General features: G+C 34.1%; 1 protein-coding gene and 2 long non-coding RNA genes across 3 annotated transcripts in view; 2 read left to right on the forward strand and 1 right to left on the reverse strand.

Moving 5' to 3' along the window:
- Positions 1-18,785, forward strand: part of LOC129922525 (uncharacterized) — a 26,046-nt gene continuing 7,261 nt past the window's right edge. The window contains exons 1-3 of the long non-coding RNA XR_008774537.1: positions 1-118; positions 3,083-3,151; positions 9,773-9,944. This is a non-coding gene — a long non-coding RNA (uncharacterized LOC129922525). The remainder of the gene's footprint in view (positions 119-3,082; positions 3,152-9,772; positions 9,945-18,785) is intronic.
- On the reverse strand, positions 9,701-13,611 carry LOC129922522 (uncharacterized). The gene is made up of 2 exons (XM_056009069.1): positions 13,221-13,611; positions 9,701-10,064 (listed from the first exon to the last, which is right to left on the reverse strand). The coding sequence occupies exons 1-2, from the start codon at positions 13,605-13,607 to the stop codon at positions 9,708-9,710; spliced, it is 744 nt and encodes a 247-aa protein (XP_055865044.1). The 5' UTR covers positions 13,608-13,611; the 3' UTR covers positions 9,701-9,707.
- The window catches only part of LOC129922523 (uncharacterized), a 3,221-nt gene continuing 1,851 nt past the window's right edge, over positions 17,416-18,785 (forward strand). The window contains exon 1 of the long non-coding RNA XR_008774535.1: positions 17,416-18,671. This is a non-coding gene — a long non-coding RNA (uncharacterized LOC129922523). The remainder of the gene's footprint in view (positions 18,672-18,785) is intronic.

Here is an 18,785-nt window from a genome sequence, read left to right on the forward strand (position 1 = left end):
TCGAATTTTTCGGTTAACTCTTACCCTTGCTTAGATGGCCATCTCTTCAGCGTAGAGTTCTCCATAGAGGCCAAGATAACGCGCTGTCTCCATGACCGCGTTTCCCCCACTGTCATATGTAAGTACGTACTGCTTGTTCAAATAGAAATATACTTTTCTGGCTTGGAATAAGACGTGAAGCTCGAACATTTTGTTGACATAAGTCTGTGATACGTAGTTCCCTGCTCCTGCTACCATGAGAACGTGAAATTCAGGGGAGAATATCCAATCTTGTCTGCGTCTAAAATGAAATACAATAGTTGTGGGACTTTGATAAAGGTTCCCGCTACAGAGAGGAGATAATAAAATCACTACAAAGCTTGTATAAACTACCTCTGTCTGTGTGCCTGTCTAGTAAAAAGTTTGTACACGTTATTCTTCCCACACCCATATCGTATCAAGTTGAAACTTTGTAAAATTATTTATTGGCATAGACAAAACATGGCTAAATTTAAAAAATTAAACAATTAGTCAATTAAAGTAAAAAGTAAAGTTTCTCCTTTCAAACCTTACGATCAATGTGGCAGATGATGTTAAGTTCATCTGTTTCTATGGCCAACGGTTAACAAGCAGGGTTCTATGTGGCCAGCACAACGACCAACCGCATTTACTTTCCTGACTAAAGTCAGGTACCCATTAGAGTTGGGTGGACTCAGGAGCGCCCTAAAAATCCCAAAATTCAAAATCCGAGTTTCACCGAGTTTCGAACCCAGGACCCCAGGTCCGGAAGCCAAGCGCTTAACCACTCATCCACCGCACCCCAATTAGTCAATTAATTACTGGTAATTAATCATTTCGTTTGATACCAATGAGGGAAAATAATCCTTCAGAATTCATTGATACGGCTAAATATGTAGGGTTTTTTCTCTTTAGGTTATTGACCACGTCATTTCCCTCACATCCGTTCTCTGAGCAAGTTGAAACTTTAACTATTTATTGTATCTAACAAAACATGAATCAATTTAAAAACTAACTAATTAGTCAATTAGTTATTTGTAAATAATTATCTTGTTTGATATCGAATAAAAAACATAACTTCTATATTAATATTGAGAGATATAGTTGTAAGTGCGGAGTGTTTTCACTTATATATGCTTTGTTCTTTTTTAAAAGAGATTTTATTTTTATTTAATTTTTTTTTTAATTTGAGAGATTGGTGTAAAATTAAATCTCGTGAAGGCCTACTAGTAAGCCTCATTATTCCAATATTTTCTGGAAACATAAGTACAGACCTCGCGAAACTCTAGTGCTACAGGGAACAAAGCTTGGGAAATACTGACATACCATATAGGTCATTTAGGTCAAACTTTCAAAATGGAGTATTTTCATCTAAAGAAAATAAAAACTTTACTTTTCAAAAGGTTTCGCTCTCAAAAGACTAAGTGTCTTTGTCATTTTATCTAAACTTTAAAAAGTACAAAATCCAAAAAACAAAAAAACTTTTTTATCATTAGAGATCTTAAAGACTAACTGAAAGAGGGATGGACAGGCAGACTATATACAACATATTGACTGCTTGGAGGTGTGCTATGCGCTATGGACTATCGTCATGATTGTGCAAGGTTCGAATCCAACTGTCTTGCGGAAGAGTTAGGCTTGAATGTAGTAATAGCAAATTTGAAGACACTTCTGAAACATAAAAAAGCTAAATGCTGCTTCTCCCGTTCCGGGCCCACGAAAAAAACAACTTTTTAATGTGAACTCATTTTCCTTTTAGAAGTATTTATCTTGTGAATATAATCCCAGTTATTTTTAATGTGAACCTCTTCTATGAATAGGTAAACAAGGATACCTAAACAATAACTTGCTTCCGAAATAGTCCTTCCTTTACTAGTATAAGTAGCAATTAACTGTCTATTGAAATATATTGAGGCATTGCTGGACTGGAATAAGACGTGAAGCTCGAACGACCTGCCATCGACATAAGGGAGATCAGAGATACATCTTTTCTTTCATTTCCCCATGCACCATTTATCAATGAGTTGATGACGTGGCAAGGACTGGGCAAGCCTACATCATTTTCTACGTCTGAAATGTAAACATATATTTGAGCCTTGACTTGGTTCATCCTCCAATTTCCCTTTCCGAGCAGGACAATTCTAAGATAAAACTGAAAAACAAAAAAAAAATGATCAAATTATCCTATCAATATATTATTTTTTAAATTCGATTTTTAAAAAAAAAAAGGTCAACCCCCCAAAAAAATGAGTTTAGGGCTTGAACATTTTCAGATCAGTCTTTTTAGAATTGCTATTATTATCTCATATTTTCTTCATGGAGTTCTACAGCTGGGCAAAACTTTAAAGCTGGTGAAATGCACAAGTGCACATGCGTGTGGAATAAAAGAGAAGAACTGTAAAAAATGTTCACATATTATGGAGATATTTTGTATTTATTGAGATTGGACCATAGCGCTCTGAGCATGCTTTAAACATGAAAGTAGCGCTATATAAAAGCTTTAATTTATTATTATTATGTACATACCAGTTCACTAGGTAAAAACGCCCCTGGAAAGTTATTTTGTTTCTCAAAATTGTTAAGAGGTAAATTAAAATTGAATTCCTGCAGATTTCTCACCAAGTACGTGCCTGCCCAAGTAAGAAAGTCAGCCCAGTCACAGTGTAGCCGTCAGTGCAGATCTTACAGTACGCCTTCCATGGGATATAAACAAAAGAAGGACATTTCTTGGTGTCCAGACATTTCATGGCGCAGGCCAGATGAATTATACCTGTGTAACTTTTAGTGCTACATCTCACCATCTGTAAGTCTTGGTGGAAGAGAAATCCCGACAATGGAGTGGATAGCTGCACTTGAAAAATAAGAAAAGAAATAAAAACTAATGGTGGAAGTGTTACTCTTCTTGTACACATCATTTTCCATCCAAGTTTTACAAGTGATGTACTCGAGTTTCTGATGGACGACATGAAACAAATAGTTAATAAAATAAAGTAATATGTTCTGTTTTTATAATGTGTAAATTACTTTAGTCTGTGGCTTGCGATTTCTGTTTATGCTAAACTCCTTGTAATTTTTTTGAAATCAGGGTTACAAGAAACATTTTAAGCCAATTAAAAGCTCGCCATTAAAGTGATGCAAATATAACGACTTCAAAGTAAGCAAATCAGACTTTTTTCCACATTTCTTTGCTGTTGCTCCTCTTGTACGGAATTTTATGTTGTAAATCTAATTGATTTCATACTGAAGCTTCGACTAAGCTTGATTCATTACCATCTGTCTCGATTCATTACCATCTGTCTTGATTCATTACCATCTGTCTTGATTCATTACCATCTGTCTTGATTCATTACCATTTGTCTTGATTCATTACCATCTGTCTTGATTTATTACCATTTGTCTTGATTCATTACCATCTGTCTTGATTCATTACCATTTGTCTTGATTCATTACCATTTGTCTTGATTCATTACCATTTGTCTTGATTCATTACCATTTGTCTTGATTCATTACCAATTGTCTTGATTCATTACCATTTGTCTTGATTCATTACCATCTGTCTTGATTCATTACCATTTGTCTTGATTCATTACCATCTGTCTTGATTCATTACCATCTGTCTTGATTTATTACCATCTGTCTGCATTCATTACCATCTGTCTTGATTTATTACCATTTGTCTTGATTCATTACCATCTGTCTTGATTTATTACCATCTGTCTTGATTCATTAGCATCTGTCGTCTTTGTTAGTAGCACTCGAGTATTGTCATGTGCTATGACGTAAACATTATTCACCATGAAATCAAGATAGAATGGACTTTCGATGTTAAATTTGCAGTGCTTCATAAAATATGACTGAACTAGCACATTATTCAAAGTACTCTGCACTTTTATAATTTCTGTCTAAGACCAGGATGCTTGTCTCTATACGAAATATTTCTATTTAATATACATTAATTTTCTCCATCAGCGTGAATCCTTCCAATGTTGAACAGGTGTGAATAAATCAAACTCTAGAGCTTTGAAGTGGAACTATGAGAACAATGGAACTTAAGACACTCACACTTTATCTTTGCATTCGTTTAAGATCAAGCTTCTTAGATTTCTCTCTTACAAAATATACTTATGTGTGCCTGAAACTTCAGATTAATGGCGTCCAGAAACAAAATAAAATGTCTATTCTGCTGAATAGTCTTTTTAAAATAAAAGAAAAAAATGAAGGCTAAGTCCAATTGAGTCAAAATATCAATAGACATTAAATATTTCCTGTGAAACAGTACAGTATGACAATAGAATAAATTAAGAATTATCTTCTTTGTTCTCTAATAGGCTAGTAAGACGTAAGTAGATATGGTCTGTAAAAGGTTTTGTTAAAACTTGGCCGCTCTCCAATGTTTCTATTTATTCCGAAGCTGCTGCCTTGTGTGATGTGTCTGTCCGTACGTACGGTACGTCAGTTTGTCTGTCCGTCCGTCCCATTTAGATCGCAACAGCTAGAAAATGTAATGAGAATTTCTTAAAATCATGATATTATTATCTTGCAAAGTTCTGGTACAACGGCTAATTTTTTTTTCTGAAAGCAAATCTTTTTCATAATAATACACATTTTTACAACTATTCACAATTAATAAGTTAATGATACTATTATTTTTTAAAAACATTTATGCAAACTGTTTTGTTCTTTTCTAATATACTTGTTTTAAAATATTTTTTTGGATTAGTCTGTTCTACAAGCTACTAATATACAAATGAAAGTCTTTAGTTTGTTTTAAAAGAAAAAAAGAATGCATAAAGTATGTATACCAGTCGAATCCTCGGGATGGATGGAGATAAGGTTGTGGTTGCTGGGCACATAGCCATTTAATAATTATACTGAAAATGTTATAACCGGCTTTTTTATTTGAGTGAACCACTTGATGACTGATTCTGAGTTTGTGTTTGCACACAAACTATCTTTGTAACCTTGCATTTGTTTTGATAAAACTTCGGATTATCTTATACTTCAAAAAAGAAGATGATTACGGCCTACGCATCGTGCATTTAGTCATGCATACCAATGACCTAAATTCTGCCAAGTCACTAGTTTTCCTGGCTAGCTCAGGCAACCCATTCCATGCTCTAATAGCACTAGGGAAGAATAGGCATTTGTACAAATTTGATCTAGCATATGGAACGAAGAATATGCCTTTATCTTTATATATATATATATATAAAGACAGTACTACGGACCAAATGCCAAATGTTTAAGAATGGAAAAAAAAATGAATTAACAATCAAATCTAAGAAAATAAAATCTCTTTTGTCATAATGTTTTAGCATAATGGTTTAACCAGTACCTAAGAGCTACTTTCTGAGGACGTTGATGGTTATGCTACTCACCTAACAAAGCTTAATGGTGAAATAGCAACTCACTTGAAGAAGGATGTAATACATTTAAAATTGAAACATAATTGACATATTTTTGCAAACATCTTTTCAAGATGCTAAAATTGAGTATTAGGATAAAATAGAGCTACAAAACGATGCCATCGGTAAAAAAAAATTTAACGAAGATATAACAGAGATATGGTGGCCTTGACATGTTCCTGTTATACACTATATCTGGGCTCACAAATTGAATCAATTTTTTGTGTGTAATCTCTAAGTTATTTTACATAATTTTAAATTAGCGAAATTAGTAGACGTCCCTTCCTTGTCAGCTACGAGTTCTGGGGGAGGGGCGCTGCTAGATCCCCAGCGAAGAGCTCAGTGTCAATGGTGAGGTCTGGGGGAGGGGCGCTGCTAGATCCCAAGCGAAGAGCTCAGTGTCAATATCAACCTTTTCCTCTTTTAAAACAAAACTATCCTATTTACTGCACTTAATGAATAAAGCCCACTGGGATACAGTGTAATGGCAGGATTAGGAATTAATTATTTGTTTCGGAAATAGGAGAAGTTTTTACTTAGTGACATTGACGGGACTTTAAAACAAGGAAAGGGTTTTAGAGAGAACGAAAAAGAAGATTTCATTAATGAAGTTGAACCTCAAAATGCCCTGCAGTTGTACTCATGAAATTTCTTAATATTGTAGTGTTGCTTTATTTATTTTTTTATTATTTTGGGTAAGACGATCTCCACTCCCCCACTCTCATTACATTAGTTAAGTGTAGTTTTGCTATAGTTTGGTATTGGAGGGGGCGTATCTTCAAAACTTCATTGGCTTCACCAAGAGCACTTGGTTACTCTGGGGACAAATCTGAAGACCAGGAGATGGTAGTCAGAGGTATTTGAGACGCATGCCATGGAAGCATTTTATAGGTGCTTATATCCATTAGCACTCTCGGCAATGACATAATGGAAAGTAAGTTGAGTTTTGTGTGTGTGTAATATTTTACGTTTCAATAACTCTGTTTCTCTTTGAGTATAAAGGGTAAGGAGAGATACAGTGATTCACTTGGAAAAGTTGAACTATCTGTGACCTATACATATATACATATACATATATAAAATTCGGACAAAGATAGACCTACTCGCTAAAAATGAACTTCAATAACTCAAAGGCTATACTTAAAACAATGTATTAGATAAGATAAGATAAGATAAAAGAAGATTAGATATAGAAGTAGTCACTGGGGGAAAATAATTAATTTGTAACTAATAATCGAACTACTCTAAAGCCTTGACAAGCTTTTTTTTTAAAAGAAATTGTTTGTTTTTAAAAATCAATATGGTAATTGTTAGTAACCCCGCATCGAAAAGCCACTATAGTTCTAGTGTTATTAGTGTATTTGTCAACCTGTCAACTTCCACAGGCCCCACGCCTTATGGGAATCCCGCGGTATCCCTTTGTCACCGTAAGCCCATCGTAAAAAAAAATGTTTGTGGCCCAGGCCGCAGCGCACTGCGAAGGCCGAATCTGAACCCCTGTTTCTATTCATCAGTTTTTTACTTTTGATCTCAGAAACTGAACTGTCAAGAGTTCATTCCGTCAGCTACTCAAAATAAATACTTTACCTTTTTTTTTCATTTCTTTTTTCCGAATTTTTCTATATTGTGTTTGATTCATATTCCTCCTAACTGTACTTTTTATTCATACAATGAAAACCTGATCTAGTACGTAGAAATGAAAAGCAGATCACTGTGGTTAACTGTAAAGTTACACATACATACACACGGAAAAATTAGGACAATTTCGCATAATTATTTAAAGTTTAATTAACAAATACGTTTCTCTCTAATCTGTATTATAAAGTAGAATGTGAGGTGTATGTATGTATGTATGTATGTATGTATGTATGTATGTATGTTACTTATAGACATCAAAACCGCTTGACCAATCTTGATAAAACTAGGCAGGAATGTTCCTTGGGTACCAACTTAGACCGTAGTGTATGTATTGTAGCCCTAAAAAAAACTTAAGACCCTCAAAAAAAATAAAGTTGTCCGACTCTATTACAGCTATAGTATTTTATGGATCTAGGCCATGTCTACAATGTTGACATGAGAAAAGATCGAAAGGATTTGGACCTAGATCTAATTTTAAGAAATACACTTTGCGCAGATAGTTTTTTACTTTGACATATGAAAATACAAAAGAAGATCCATTGATTTCATTATATTATAAAATTAACCTTCAATTTTGTGTTTCAAAAGCATTTTTTACATAAATTAGTTCCTTATATCTGTGACTACAGATTTCCTTACGAACATTCTTTCATTAGACAATACCATAATGAATCGTATACTAAATATTAATTCGTTTAATTGTTTACTTTATAATCCCATCCCTAGATCTAAAACTCTAATCCAACTATAAGATGATAAAACTTCTCTTCACACAGATAGTTTTATACTTTAATACATACATATATTAATTAAAGTCCATTCATCTCATATTTTGATCAAATATACATTTAAATTTGGTTTCTAAATCTACATTCGTTTACGAAAGCTGCGAAGCCGAGTTGAGATAGGCCTAGATCTATATTCATTCATGAATCCCGTACTAAAAATTATTTCGTTTAATTGTTCACTTTATAATCCCATTCATTTAACAAAGCTATCGCTCTTTTCGTTTTTAATAGATAAGAATGTATCGACTTCGGGTAAACCATTTTCGCAAAACTAATTTTATTTTCGTAGCGAAAGAGAAATAACGTAAAAGGATCATTAGCTACGTTTAACATACATCTAAATCCAATCCACTAGATTATTCAAAAGCAAATGTTTTAATTTTAAAAAAAATGGATTTTCCCCTATTAGCTATTTTGATTTGATATCTTCATTCACACTATTTTTACATTGACACATTCGCTTTACTTATTACATTATTATTTCGTTTAATTGTTTACAAAACACTCTCAGTGACTATATCGAAAGTAATGCGCAAATAAAGACCCGCGGGTCGCGGGTAACATATGTCTAGTCTTATATAATACAGACGTGACTTCCAAAAAGATAATGATTACGTGATACGCGTCATGCATTTAGTCATGCATATTAGCCTATGACTTAAATTCCGCCAAGTCACTGGTTATTCCTGGCTAGCTCAGGCAACCCATTCAATGCTCTAATAGCGCTAAGGAATAAGGAGCATTTGTACAAATTTGTCCTATCATAGGACGAGGAATGTGCCTTTATCTTTGTGTCTTTCAGAGTATTTTATTAAATTTTGTTTTTGTATTTGAAGATTATGGTTCAGTGTTTAATGTATAATTGCTACTTTACTATGAATCTCACTGCTCTTTTTATTTTGTGTCTGTTCCAGTTTTTTAATGTTTTCTTGAGTTGAGGGGTCCCAAACGAAGGATGCATATTCTATTATTGGCCTAACCAAGGTTAAATAACATTTTGGTTTCATTTATTATTTGATTTAAAGAAATTTCTTTTAATAAACCCTAATGTTTTTTGTTTTTTTTATAGTTTCATCAATATGGGTATTCCATGACAGTTTTTCATTTATTATAACACCTAGATATTTTGCGTTTTTAGTCTTTGTTACTAGTTTACCATGAATAAGATAATTAATTTGTTTGAGTATTTTGTTACTCCTAATCTTTGTTACTCTTGTCAGGGTGAATAAAAATGAGTCTTGTAGGAATATTTCTCTGAGATAAACAACTAAAAGATTTACGAGAAGCTCCAGTTGTAGTTTTAAAGAAACTCAGGTTAAACTAATAGAAATTATGATTTTCAGACTATTAGACTAATACAATTTGAAATGACGTGCCTTTAGTTCTAGACCACAGACCTATATATATATTCTACCTAGACTGGCAAACGGAAACAAATTCCGATAATAATCAGATCACAGACCTATATATATATATATACCATTCAGCTAATGCGCATCCATTTATTAATATTATTAATAAATAAATAAAGATTATTCCCTTTCCTTTAAGACCTTTTTTTATCATTATTATTGTTAATAGATAATAGAAAATTCTTTTAAGAATTGCTTTAAAATGGAATATTTTCATAGAAAAATTATTTATATACTAATTTTTCAAAAAGGTTTCAATCTCAGGTGAAAACGTTAAAATGTTGTTTTATCTAAGCTTAGATAGCTACGAAGAAGGATTAAATCAAGTTGCCTTTTGAGATCTTAACGTGACAGACAGATGGACGGACGGACAGACATATAGATCAAACACAGCCTACTGTAGCTAAACAAGAAAAACATTAAAATCTTTTAAATGTAATATATTTGGGGATATAAATGAAATACTTTTAAATGTCTACTACTTCTGCCAAAAGGTCACCAAATAAACTTAGATAACGACCTTCCTCCATAGATATTCTTCCTTCGTTATTGAAAGTGCAGATGAACTGTCTATTGAAATGTATCAAAGCTTTGATGGACTGGAATAAGATGTGAAGCTCGAACGATTTCCCATCGACATACGGGAAATCCGGGACATATGTTTCATTGGCCCATACACCATCTAATAATGTGTTCAAAGCATGGTAAGGATTGCCGAATCTTCCATCATTTCTACGTCTCATATGTAGCAATAAAGTATTTGAACTCTGACCCAGGTTTATCCACCAATATCTATTGCCGTTTTGGACAGCTCGGAGATAAAGCTGCAAAAAAAAAAAGAAAGAAAGGATAGACTTGATGAAGTACCCGCGCTAATTCTAGGTGTATAAATTATTAAATTAAACCATATTATATTAAAACAGATTTCACGCGCCCTCCTGTCGATTTACCTGGAGCTCCTGGAAATCTCCCGAAATTACAAAATATACGAAAAAGTCCTTAAAATATACGGAAATATATAAACAAATTTTTTTTCTTTTTGGTCGCAATCCCACGCGCGTAATTATGCACCAGCCGTAATTGTGTAATCTGGTGAAAGAACCTTCTCGCGCCTAAAACTAATAAGGAATTACTTGAGGTCAACAATTCTCAAAGATAGATTGAAACATTTGGTAATTCTTGCTATTAAGCGTGATCTATGTAGAAACAAAATTCTTATGATATACTCTATGACTTCGCTACACGCAAGGCTCGTGTAGTAACTCTGTACGTAGTAAAGAATGAATAAAATGCAAAGACGAATTTATTTTCTAATACAAACTCTTTTCACTTATTATCCGCTTCCCTACTCAAACTTGGCCACGTGAAATCCCTTTCGCATAGGGCCCCACAATGGTTAAGTCCGGCTATTATATATATATATACATAGTAGATTAGTCTCTTTCCATGACTTCTTGGTCACAATGTTAAGTCCGGCCATGCTATTTACATATATATATATATATATATATATATATATATATATATATATATATATATATATATATATATATATATATATATATATATATATACATACATAGTAGATTACTTAATCTCTTTCGGATGTTCCTGCAGAGTTGAAGATAGTTTACTTCCTAGTCCAAACTCTCCGCAGGACAAAGGGGGACAGGGAGCGGGCAGGGTTTGAAAAATTTAAACGACAGTCCAGCGCGAGGCAGTTATCCGTAGTGTGAACACTATTCTTGTGTTCTCGTGGGGTGACTATCCTCAGAAATAAGAGAGTGATCTTTCCTTTACTTCTTACTACTCGACAAAACTCTTGAGGGAAGAAGAGAATTATATATATAGATAAGGTATCTCTGGGAAAAGAATTACTAGCTATTTGGCCACACAAGATTATAATTTATAATTTATAAAAAGAAAAATTAAATTTGATAAAGAACTAGAAAATCTTTATCTTGAACAGACTTAAGTATTTCCTTATGTAGGTCCTAATTAATTAGGTAACATTTGGTGCACCGTTTTCTAAGTATAGATATCAACAGAATTTTTTTTATTTTGACTCTGAATAGTTATATTCATATTATTATAATTATTATTATAGCTTTTCTATAGCGCTACTTTCATGCTTATAGCATGCTCGGAGCGCTTTTGATCCAATCTCATGTGTGGACCAGTGGGGGTCTTAGCCATGACATTTTTTTCGTGGGTGTAGGGAGAAATAGGGGGGGGGGGTATAAAATTCTACATTTTAAAATCTATCATTCATTATTTTTTAAGAGTTAAGTATTTGCTCTTATGAAACAAGTCACCCAAAAAAAGGAATTCTTTTTTTTTTTTATTACTTATTTTACTATGACTTATTTTGCAGACGTTTTTTCTTTTTTTGGAACTTATTTAAATTCACTTTTCATACGTTAAAATTCGTTAATTAAAAATCTCATTTGACCACCGGCTGCATCGTGCACAAATATAGATAGAGATACTATTTCAGATACGTGAACAACACATTTGTGCATATAGGTACAAACATTTTAAAAACAATAGAACAGAATTAAAAGGGAGACTGCTCCATGTACCTATATGGTGTCATGGTAGGACCGCGGTGCATCCTGCCTCGGGCACCACACGAAGAAGCGCCCCTCGCAGAGAAAGGGCGCCTGAGAGTTTCGAAAACTGATGGCGATTTTCTTGTAATTTCTAATAAAATCGAGTTATGGAAATAGTTTTGTTATTCATGAATATATTCACATATTCATTGAAATCTTTGTATCTGTCTTTTAAATTAGTTGTATGTCATTTTAAATTATGCTAGAGACTTCCACTCTGGTTTCTTTTGATGTCATTCCCTTGCCGGATACAAAGTGTTATTTCTGATCTTATTCCCTTGCCGGACACAAAGTGTTATTTCTGATGTCATTCCCTTGCCGGATACAAAGTGTTATTTCTGATCTTATTCCCTTGCCGGATACAAAGTGTTATTTCTGATGTCATTCCCTTGCCGGACACAAAGTGTTATTTCTGATTTCATTCCCTTGCCGGATACAAAGTGTTATTTCTGATCTTATTCCCTTGCCGGATACAAAGTGTTATTTCTGATGTCATTCCCTTGCCGGATACAAAGTGTTATTTCTGATGTCATTCCCTTGACGGATACAAAGTGTTATTTCTATCTCAATGTGTTATTGTGCATTAATGACTAAATTCAGGTTTACAGTAAGAAAGAAATATGACAAAATCAACTTAAACAAAAAAGATAAACGTCACTACAAAAGACAAAGAAGCATCAGTGTCCCTTTATAGCATGCACAGTGTCCCTTTATAGCATGCACAGTGTCCCTTTATAGCATGCACAAAAACAGTCTAGAATTTCGTAGACCATAAGTTCGGTAGTCTGTCTATTCTTAATACATGTAGGAGGCCTATGTTGTAGATATTTTTAATGAGCTTTTTTACCTTTATCTTTACCTATCCCTTAGTCTGTTGGACTGTAGGGGCACCATGCAAGATTTGTCGACCGTCTTTCTCCATTCCTCTCTGTCTTTCGCCTTATGTTGGAACCTCTTTCAATGGCAGGCTAGTCCGTTCTTTTATGTTGTCTCACCATCGCTTTCTCTGTCTGCCTTTTCTTCTTTTGTCTTGTACTGTTCCCTGAAGGAATGTCTTTGCGAGCCCCGAAGACCTTGCAATATGGCCATAGATTTTTAGCTTGCGTTATTTTACGATAGTTAGCAGGTCATCATGGGGTCCAAGCGCTACAATAACCCTGTCTCTAATCTCTTTGTTTTTGATGTGTCTTTAAATCTTTTAATAAATATATATTCTTTTTTTATTTATATTAATTTTTTTTATATTAAATATATTCTGTATATTAGTCGATTACGCTATGTGTTATTTCTGGAAACGCGAGAGGAGGGGGCGCCAATACAGTGCCGTGCATCCGGCGCCAGTTATACTCGCTACGCCTCTGGACTTACCAATTCACCTGGTGAAAACGTTCCTGAAAAGTTGAACGTTACTTCGTCAACGTTGTTCATTGTCCGGTTCAATTCATGAACATTTCTCAACAAGTACGTTCCAGACCCTGTTGAGAAATTCAGACCAGTCACGGTGTAGCCGTCTGCACAAATTTCACAGCAAGACGTTGTCGAGTTATAAACAAACGAAGGGCAGATCTTAGTCTCCAAGCATTTCATGGCGCATCCAACACGAGATCGGCCCTGATAGAGTTTCGTTTTGCATCCCTCCATCTGTAAGTCTTGGTGGAAGGTAAATCTGTGAAAAGGATTTGAACTTTGCCCTTGATCAACTATAAGGAAAGTGAATACAAGGGATGGAAGTATTTCTCCGCTTCGAGCAAACATCCTTTTTTTTTACATTTATTTCTCACCACTGAAAGAAAAAAAAAATTTGCCTACTTTTTAAAAAAGTTTTTTTTTTCTATTTTGGTAGATTTGCGTAGGCCTACTAATAATATTTTGGAAACTATTGTGTAATAAGGCATGATAGGCTACATGATAGGCTACATCGTGAAATAAGTATTAAAGATGGTCAACGAACCGAACCGAACGAAGCGAACTTTAAAACTAAATTGATCGGCACTAACCGAACGAACTTTAGCCAAACTGAATCAAAATTTGGAAATATTCTTGTTAAAAAAATATATAAATGCTGATAAATTTCCCATTACCGAGATGAATTTCACACTACCTAAAACAATTTCACATTCCTTTGCTGATTTCACATTAACCAGAAAAATTTCAGATTATCTAAATAAATTTCATGTAACCTAAATAGGTTTTACATTACCTAGATAAATTTCACATTATCGAGATGAATTTCACATTGCCTAGATAAATTTCATGTTACCTAAATAAATTTCACATTATCTAAATGAATTTCACATTAACTAAATGAATTTCACATTAACTAAATGAATTTCACATTATCTAAATGAATTTCACATTAACTAAATGAATTTCACATTATCTAGATAAATTTCACATTAACTAAATGAATTTCACATTATCTAGATAAATTTCACATTATCTAGATAAATTTCACATTATCTAAATGAATTTCACATTATCTAAATGAATTTCACATTATCTAGATAAATTTCACATTATCTAAATAAATGTATTGTTACCTAGATAAATTTCACGTTACCTAGATATATTTTACATCACCTAGATACATTTCATGTTACTTAGATACATTTCACATTACCTAGAAATATTTTATGTTACCTAGATCAATTTTACATTTCCATATGTGATGGTCAGAGCCGACTCTTGCATTGAAGTCACCGAGAATGAGTAGCTTATCTGTTTTTTTGGTATATCAAGTATGGTGGAGTTTAGTTCTTCGTAGAATTTAGCTGTGAATTCATCTGGGGTCGGTCATGGTGGGTGCGTAACAGCTAACCATGGAAATGTGTTCTTTCCGTTTCTGTAAACGCAGCCTTAGAGCCAAGGGCCTGACACTAATTCCATGAGAAGGCCCGACTAGTTTAGATACTAATGACGTTTTTATGACAAAGCCGACTAAAGATTCACGCCGTACTTCAGTGCTTCTACCGCTCCAGAAGAAAGTATTTCCAGATCCTTTTTCGCAGAGCTCACCTTCATCTGCAAGCCGAGTCTCGCTTAGTGCTGCTATGTCTATGTTGTATCTGTGGAGCTCCCTGGCTACTAGTGTAGTTTGTCTTTGTGGTCTTTCAGATGTGTCGTTGTCAAGTAGTGTGCGCACATTCCATGCACCTATAATAAGAAGAACTATCCTCGTCTTTTTCTCTGAATTTCGACCACTTGTATAGGGTTCCCACCAATAGCGGTAGGCTGACTAGGGTAGTTTAGAGCAGGCAATTTTTTGGCACCTTTTCTAGCCCTGTCCTCATGCTATGGACTCCTAAATAGGGCTGCCGGACTCCACTGCTGCTCTGTGTCAGTGGTGAACAACCATATGGCCTGAGCCACCTGCGTGCAGGGTTGCAGCTATGGCTTTCAGTGTGCCCACACCTACTGCTTCACTGCTTGCCTGTCGCCACAGGGCTTTGGTTTGGTTGTATTTTGGGGGGATGACTAGTGACGCGCTGGAATTTTGATTAAAGTGAGGAAGATTCGCGCAACACGTCGACCTCACTTTCTCGTCCTAAAGCCCATCCTTTTCGGAAGCAAGATTTGGTCAAGACGTCCGGGGACGAGTTTTGGTGCAGTGGATGACTATGTGTCTTGTCCTGCTTTATAGTGCTCCACAGCACTGTGCTGGTAGATACCTTTCTGTCCGATTTGTCTAGTTGTGTGACGATTCGCACAGGCCGCAAAGTCCAGACTTCGCATGCTAGGTTTGACAGAAACTAAGTGTACTGAGTGTCACAGACACGTCAGATACCCTCTACCTGGTTTAGCCAGCCAGTCAAAGCCGTTTCCGGGGTGTGGCCGCTGCGCATGCTACAGCTTCTGGGAGCCACAGGTGAGAGTTAGTTACCGAGTGGGGACCAAGAGTGAGCCAGGCTACCCTCTAAAAGAGGGTACGACTGCCTGTCCACTAGAGGTGCTACCCCTCCTAGATACCCCACACACCCCATTACCTAGATAATTTCACATTATTTAAAATCTAAATAAATGTAATTTTACCTAGATAAATTGTACGTTACCTAGATAAATTGTACGTTACCTAGATAAATTGTACGTTACCTAGATAAATTTCACGTTACCTAGATAAATTTCACGTTACCTAGATAAATGTAAAATCTCGTCCACAGGTTTCTCCAACCTGCTTTTGTTTCTATCACAAACGAGGTTCGCAATTCGAGCGTGCATATATTAAGCTTTGTATTTTATTTGTTTAAATAAAAACACATATTGGCTAAAATGTTAGTATGAAACTTTTATAGAATTTAGAAGGAAAAAGAGAATAAACGAAATAGTATGACTATGTCAGAGCATAAACGAAATAATATGACTATGTCAGAGCATAAACGAAATAATATGACTATGTCAGAGAATAAACGAAATAATATAACTATGTCGAGAATAAAAACATCATAACAAACACCTGTAACAAAATTCCCGAGAAGTCAATACTTAAGTTAACTTTGTTACAAATAATAATTCCCATGTAGATCTAGCAACTAACATGAACAGTGGAGTCCTTTGTGCGAATGTCACCCTAGATGTCCCAGGAGGTATAAACATAACAGGACTGTTTCTTTGAGGCCAGCGTTTCAAGCCTTAGAACAAATGAGCTATGCCTGTACAACTTTTTAAATTAACATCCTGCTAAAATATGTCCTGCTGAAAGATATTTGTGAACACTAAACACGGCTCTTAAAAAAACAACAAATGAATATTAGTGATTAATTTATTAGCCCCCTTTGAACCATAGATTATATATTACATGGACTGCCAACACTAAGGAAACTAAGCATAAGTTCCATTCACCGAGGCGTCCTTGGTTGCGTGGTAAATTGACTTCCGGTAGAATTTTTTTTACTATATAAAGAAACCATTCCCGAAGATTTTTATCACCACTTTTACAGCAAATCATAAATGGAAACTTAATTGTCATATACGATGTTACAGAGGTAAGTGTGCACAAATCAATTTGTGACTTAGATCTATGACTATAAAGCTTTGTAACTGATTTTCTTAGCCAATATAGACTAATTAGCCAAGCCTGTATTTCGTGTATTCTTGTTTACGACATTAATTGTCTGCTAATTGGTGCTGCCAGTTTGGATTATTTGTTTTTCTTTTTTTTTCATCACATTTGATAATTATTATCATTATTTTTACAATGTATATTTTAAATGTGATAAGCAATTTACTGAAAGAGTCAATACATTTTTGAGAGTGTCATTTATTAGCTTTGTATATAATGGGTGATATAGGCCTAAGTTAAATCTGTGAATGAGTCAGTCTAAATAAAATAACAATATAGTGAGTCAATAAGCCTACAATCTTACATCTTTACCAACTTTTGTTCAGATCTACAAATAAATGTATTATTCAATTTGATTTTTTTCAAGATAATGTGCATTTTTATCTATAGTAATGGAAAATCAACCATAAAAAAAAATCAACGATGTATGTATGACTAACTGAAAAATCTGCATATAAAAATTTCGGCCTTCAAGTTTTTATTGTTTTTTTTTTAATTAACTAGAATCCCAAATAACATCCAATTCTTCTAAAAGCTATAAAAAGATATGATATTGTTTCGAATATTTCTTCGCCCAATAAAATTTTAGAATCATTAGGCTCTACTTCAATAGAAAGTGATTGTACACATAAACATGTAGACTTTCACCCAGATGTAGTGACCTATGGCTATAAACTTTATCTACAAATACGACCTTACACACAACACTCTACTATATATATATAATAGAACACTAAACACGTAAATTTTATGTAAATGCCCATTTATAAGTTTGTAAAATAATAATTTGTTTTTATAAAAATCTGGCTATGCCTATAGTACTCTTAACAAAATTATGACTAAAAATATTATGAACGTCGAGTTGCTAGATTCATCATCTTTGTGTGTCTGATAAACCCAGAGAATCAAGATATAATAGTATATAGGCCCCCTATTATATAGAATCTAGCTCTAGTCGACTGTAGACTAGATCTAGGATAAATCTCAAGTCTAGATGATCAGCTTCATCTTACCTTGATCATGGCATGATCAACATGAACATGATAATTAATGATTTTATTAATCTGACTAATGACTTGTTAACTTAAATTTCGACTTAGCCTTAGCTTCTTCATATATGTGAATCATGAATGGAAGCGCTTGGCTCACAGTGTCACAGATCGTTCTTTAAACTATTTGAAGATCTACTTTATCTTTACTAACGACTCTAATCTATATCTAGTTTATATCTATATTTTATACGATAATAATAGACCTAGACTCTTATAAGATCTAGAATCTGTATCTAGATCTATTCCTGTGTTGTAAATAAAACATATTATATTCCCTCCAGCCTGTGCAGGGTATTTTTAAAGTGATAATTGGCTCATGCAGGCCAATACCACTCTTTTGTTATCTAAGGTGTTTTCCTTCAAATTATACTTTCTTGCATAAGATTTAAATATATTATGCAACAATTCTCAATTAGAAGTACAGATTATCCAGTTATCTTGGTGGAAAAGGAGATTTCAGATGAGTTGAGACAATGCTTAAAGAAAGTCTTTACATGATTCTTTGAACTAAGTCACTATAAATATTTTGGAGATTTTTAAAATTTAATTAGAATTTTATTATTGCTCACAGTAAAAGCAATTGTTCTTTTCTTTTCCACAGATGTATATTTCAAGAAGAAATGATGCTTTCTTATTCCTAAGAGTTTATCAATAGGATGAATGCCACAAAACTCACTTGTTATGCCAGAAACTCTTCCTACGAAACTTCCAGTAAGTAAAAAAAAAAAGTAAAGTTTCCCTTTCAGACCTTGTGATCGATAGGGCAGATGATGTAAAGATCATCTGTTTCTGACCATTCTGTTGCCTACGGTTAACGAGGGTGTC

The sequence above is a fragment of the Biomphalaria glabrata genome, chromosome 13 (assembly GCF_947242115.1).
Source record: "Biomphalaria glabrata chromosome 13, xgBioGlab47.1, whole genome shotgun sequence".
NCBI classification, from domain to species: Eukaryota; Metazoa; Mollusca; class Gastropoda; family Planorbidae; genus Biomphalaria; species Biomphalaria glabrata.